This window comes from Electrophorus electricus, chromosome 8, assembly GCF_041902795.1.
Source record: "Electrophorus electricus isolate QZ-2024a chromosome 8, ASM4190279v1, whole genome shotgun sequence".
NCBI classification, from domain to species: Eukaryota; Metazoa; Chordata; class Actinopteri; order Gymnotiformes; family Gymnotidae; genus Electrophorus; species Electrophorus electricus.
The window spans coordinates 33319001-33325000 of NC_137504.1; the positions used below are offsets into that span (position 1 = coordinate 33319001).

Consider the following 6000-nt stretch of genomic DNA (forward strand, 5'->3'; position numbering starts at 1 on the left):
TGAGTGTGTGTGTGTTTGTGTATGTGTGAGTGTGTGTGTGCATGTGTGTGTGTGCGTGTGTGCGTGTGTATGTGTGTGTATGCGTGTGTGCGTGTGTGTGTGTGTGTGTGTGTATGTGTGTGCGTGTGTGTGTATGTGTGTATGTGTGTGTGTGTGCGTATGTGTGCGTATGTGTGTGCGTGTGTGTGTGCATGTGTGTGTGTATGTGTGTGTGTGTGTGTGTGTGTGTGTGTGTGTGTGTGTGAGTCCTCCATGAGTGTCTTGTATTAGTAGTTGTTCCAGTAGCCCACTTTTCCACTTTTCACCAGACTGTCCTGGTCCCTCAGAGTCTGACACAGACCTTGTTGCCCGGGCGATGTCTGAACTGGTGTGACTCTTGTTTAGAACTCTCGTTGTTGGTGAAGTAGGCAGGTATATATATGTATGTGTGTGGGTGTGGGGGGTGGGGGTGGGGGTGTGGGTGTGTATACACACAAACATTCACACACAAATGTAAATGTCCTCTCACCCAACAGTTTTCATTCCAAGTGTTCAGCAGGTGTGAGAATCAGCAGCTGTTTAATAGAACACAGGGCATCTAAATATCATCAAAGGAACAACCGCTTTGAAGGATGTAATCAAGTGTTGTTTTGACACCTTCACTGTAGGTCTGTCCAAATCTTTGACTGGTGTTGTACACCCAAAGACAACTGTTCATTTTTTCGTGACAGGGACTACCAGTTTGACAGCTAAGTGGTCTCCCTTAATGTCTAAACTGATGTCCTCAGCTACTTAGGTCTCCAGTCTGTGGGTGTGATGAAACAGACAAGCAAAGACCACGAAGAATCCTCCAAAGACTGAAACTCTGAATCCGCAATCCAATTTCAAATATTTTACAATTATTTTACAAGTACAACTCACTAAAAACATTGCTTCAGTAACTGTGAGAGGTAAACCGAGAACATCACAATCCATCTCTAAATGAATGCCCTAGCTTTGAAATGAAAGTCAAATTACAACAGATTCAGAAAGACCTGCCCTTAAGATTGAGAAAGGGTTGTTTTTTCATTCTTGGTTAAAATGGAGGGAATTATTAAAGAAATTGGGAAGTTTAGTTCTGATTCAGTCTGAATTATTAAAGAAACTGGGAAGTTTAGTTCTGATTCAGTTTGAATTATTAAAGAAACTGGGAAGTTTAGTTCTGATTCAGTCTGAATTATTAAAGAAACTGGGAGGTTTTAGTTCTGATTCAGTCTGAATTATTAAAGAATTATTATTAAAGAAACTGTGTGTGTGTGTGGTGGTAATCACACAAACTAATAAACTTTATTTATATAGCGCTTTAAGGATTACAGTAATAAGACTAATAATAAATACTTTATTAATCCAAAGAGAAATGTATTTTAAAAAATGTTGGGGAAATGCGCAAGAAGGAAAGAAAGGGAGGAAAACACATGGAACAGCAAAAACAAAACCATGGAACGGACTGGACCACATGGACAGCGGCACAAACGAGCATCGCTACAGTCTTAAAAAAATAAATAAGTGTTTATTATTCGATTAAATACAAAAGAGAAATTATTAAGTAAAATAGGAATGTCAGTGGTTCCAATGAATTCTAAAATAAAGGTCCGGCATGTTATCCTTCATTCATGTTATACGGAAGTCTGCTGAGTTTCACAGGAAATGGTACAGGACTCTAAAAGGCACCGCTAACGGAGATCAAAGGACCAGCCCCTCGTGTGTGCACATGTATATAAACACTGCTCACCTTCCCTATTATAAACACTGCATAAGTTAGACCTCACCTTCCCTGTTATAAACACTGCATAAGTTAGACCTCATCTTGTCTGTTATAAACACTGCATAAGTTAGACCTCACCTTGTCTGTTATAAACACTGCATAAGTTAGACCTCACCTTGTCTGTTATAAACACTGCATAAGTTAGACCTCACCTTCTCTGTTATAAACACTGCATAAGTTAGACCTCACCTTGTCTGTTATAAACACTGCATAAGTTAGACCTCACCTTGTCTGTTATAAACACTGCATAAGTTAGACCTCACCTTCTCTGTTATAAACACTGCATAAGTTAGACCTCACCTTGTCTGTTATAAACACTGCATAAGTTAGATCTCACCTTGTCTGTTATAAACACTGCATAAGTTAGACCTCATCTTGTCTGTTATAAACACTGCATAAGTTAGACCTCACCTTGTCTGTTATAAACACTGCATAAGTTAGATCTCACCTTGTCTGTTATAAACACTGCATAAGTTAGACCTCACCTTCTCTGTTATAAACACTGCATAAGTTAGACCTCACCTTGTCTGTTATAAACACTGCATAAGTTAGATCTCACCTTGTCTGTTATAAACACTGCATAAGTTAGACCTCATCTTGTCTGTTATAAACACTGCATAAGTTAGACCTCATCTTGTCTGTTATAAACACTGCATAAGTTAGACCTCACCTTGTCTGTTATAAACACTGCATAAGTTAGATCTCACCTTGTCTGTTATAAACACTGCATAAGTTAGACCTCACCTTCTCTGTTATAAACACTGCATAAGTTAGACCACACCTTGTCTGTTATAAACACTGCATAAGTTAGATCTCACCTTGTCTGTTATAAACACTGCATAAGTTAGATCTCACCTTCTCTGTTATAAACACTGCATAAGTTAGACCTCACCTTGTCTGTTATAAACACTGCATAAGTTAGACCTCACCTTGTCTGTTATAAACACTGCATAAGTTAGACCTCACCTTCCCTGTTATAAACACTGCATAAGTTAGACCTCACCTTCCCCAGCAGGATAGCTAAAACATCGCCTCCTGTTTCTGTTTTGTTTAGCGTGGGTTAGTGTAAGGATCTTTGCGCTGGTTTAGAAACACCAACAGACAGACAGGAGTGTAGGAGCCAGAATATTGTCAGGTGGAGCTACTTATTTCCAAGTGTGTTGCCCCTCCAGAGCCTGAAGGAAACACAGCAAGCAGATCTGTTTTGCCACAGTCACGCAGCACAAAGAAATCCGACCGTGCTCAGAAATACGGGAAGAAAGAGAAGAACATACAACGTCTGCCATCCAGACGCATCACTGTCTGTCTGTTTATTGGCAGGGTAAATTATAAAATGCGTTTGTTTGTTTTTCAGAGCAGTTTTCAGACTGCCTGACTGAATACATGCCAAAACAGATCTTAAGATCAGCTAGATGCTGGATATGTAAACTTACCGAGGACTAACTACAACATAAGACTGCCCTAATGTTTATAGTCCAGTTACGCAACTGCTTCTCACAATACATTTTAGACACCTTCAGTAAGAACTATAAATCTATATATTTTTTTCCTTTGATTAATACCTTTGGTGTTTTTTAATTCAGTTTCTTATGCATTCTTTCACTGGGTTAATGTAAATGAACCACGTATTGTTGTTATTTCATTTTCTTTCGGGTCTTATGCGATAAACAGAAACGATGTTTAATTTGTGTGATGGTGTGACTGAACCGACATTTGAAGCTTGACTGTTCCCATGAGTACTGGAAGCAGCACGAGTGTTAGTTACATGCTGGCAGGTTACAGAATGGTTTGGTAGGGAATGAAATGACTGATCTTGTTTGTTGACTTACTTCGTTTGTTTGTGTGTTTGTTTGTTTGTTTGCAGGCTTGCGGGAGGCACGGGACGACCCATGGCCCGTGATGCTCTTCATTCACGGCGGCTCCTACATGGAAGGTACCGGAAATATCATGGATGGAAGTGTTCTGGCCAGCTACGGGAACGTCATCGTCATCACCCTCAACTACAGAGTGGGAATACTTGGTGTGTAAACATGCGCACACACACACACACACACACACACACACACACAGACAAATGCGCCAATATAATGGGAATACATCCACTACAATACTGTCACAACCACACAAACACACATTCACATTTGCTCACACACCCAAATACACACGTGTGCACACATAACGGATATCTGATCAATATTAATGATGCACCAACAAATCTTCAGTGATTTTGCATAAAATATTGATAAGTCATTCTGCAAACTATTAGACAGGTTTCTGGTTAAAGAAACAGGGTCAGCCACAGAAGGGCTAGAAATGGAAGTGCTTTATCAAAACTTTATCAATGCATTATCAATGCTTTATCAATACTTTTCAGTGCTTTATCAATACATTATCAATGCTTTAGCAATTCTTTATCAATACATTATGAGTGCTTATCAATACATTATCAATACATTATCAATACATTATCAATGCTTTATCAGTACTTTATCAGTGCTATATCAATACTTTATCAGTGGTTTATCAATACATTATCAATACATTACCAATGCGTTCCAAGGCCGTATGCAGACAGCCATATGGTTTGAATTCACAGAGATGATTCGTTCTTGGTCTGTATGTTGTGGGTTGCTTTAGGAGAGTCTGTCTCTGAAAAGCTAAATGTCTTGGTTTCATCTGCACACCAAAGAGCTTGTTCAGGACAGTTAAAGGTTTGTGTGTGTGTGGGGCAGTCTTGAAAAAGTCTCCACTTTATAGTTTGACAAGCACATTCGAGTCTTGCTTTTATAATGAAAAATGTGGGAAAAAGATCTCTGAGTTCTTCTGCTGTTCCTGTAGGCTAATGCTGAAAATGAAAATCATGTTCACATGAAAATAGATTACATCAGTCCTGTTTTTAATTTAAATAATCTTCTGGCTCATATTTTGGTAAAAATAGCCTCCATTTTGTGCTGACAAATAAACTCCATTTTATGTTCCTGAGTTCTTGAATGTCAAGATGGAAATCACATCCTGTTAGCTTTGCATTGGTTAAAAATACATAAAGAACATGTGACTATGACAAACAACATGTGACTGTATGACATAAAGAACATGTGACTATTATATCATAGAGAATATGTGACTATGAAATAAAGAACATGTTACTGTGTGACATAAAGAACATAGAAGTGTATCACATAAAGAACGTGACTATGACAAAGAAGATGTGACTGTATGACAAAGAACATGGAAGTGTATCACATAAAGAACATGTGACTATGACATAGAGAACATGTGACAGTATGACATAGAGAACATGTGACTATGACATAGAGAACATGTGACAGTATGACATAGAGAACATGTGACTGACAAAGAATATGGACATTAATAATTTTCCTCAAGTAGGTAATATGTGTCATACAAGGAACAGCAAATATTTCTGAGGAACACACAAACATTCAGCAACATCATTTGCCATCTCAGCAAGCTTTTATTGAACAGTTAATGAGTTTTGTGGCTATGTTCTCTCTCTCTCTCTCTCTCTCTCTCTCTCTCTCTCTCTCTCTCTCTCTCTCTCTCTCTCTCTCTCACACACACACACACACTGTTGGTCAGGCACACATTTTTCTAAGTAGTTTCAGAGAGAGGGTTTACATCACAGAGGATAAGACAATCAGACAGAGACAATAAGACAATATATCTGTGTGTGTGTTTGTGTGTGTGTGTGTGTGTGTGTGTGTGTGTGTGTGTGTGTGTGTGTGTGTGTGTGTGTGTGTGCATGTGTGTATGTGTGTATGCATATGTGTGTGCAATGCATGTGTGCATGTGATTCTATTTGTCTGTCTGCGCGTGTGTGTGTGTGTGTGTGTGTGTGTGTGTTAGGCTTCTTGAGCACTGGTGATCAGGCTGCCAAAGGAAATTATGGGCTGCTGGACCAGATCCAGGCTCTGCGCTGGATCAGTAAGAATATCGGATACTTCGGAGGAGATCCAGGTCGGGTCACCGTGTTCGGATCAGGAATCGGAGCGTCCTGTGTCAGTCTCCTCACTCTTTCCCACCACTCAGAGGGTAAGAGATTCCCACACACCACACTATTCCCAAACATGTCAAATTCCCAAACACACCTAAAGATCCCAATTCCTAAGTGCTGGACTGGCTGTCTCTGCCCTCTGTCTGCTCTAGCCATGTTGACATTCGGTAGTTTAGCATGAGGAAAAGGGTGTGTTACAGTA

General features: G+C 39.5%; 1 protein-coding gene across 1 annotated transcript in view; it reads left to right on the forward strand.

Annotated features, from left to right (window-relative positions):
• The window catches only part of nlgn3b (neuroligin 3b), a 30412-nt gene that overhangs the window by 14063 nt on the left and 10349 nt on the right, over positions 1-6000 (forward strand). Inside the window, exons 4-5 of the mRNA XM_081720229.1 lie at positions 3648-3803; positions 5651-5836. Coding sequence (XP_081576355.1) covers positions 3648-3803; positions 5651-5836 — 342 coding nt within the window. The remainder of the gene's footprint in view (positions 1-3647; positions 3804-5650; positions 5837-6000) is intronic.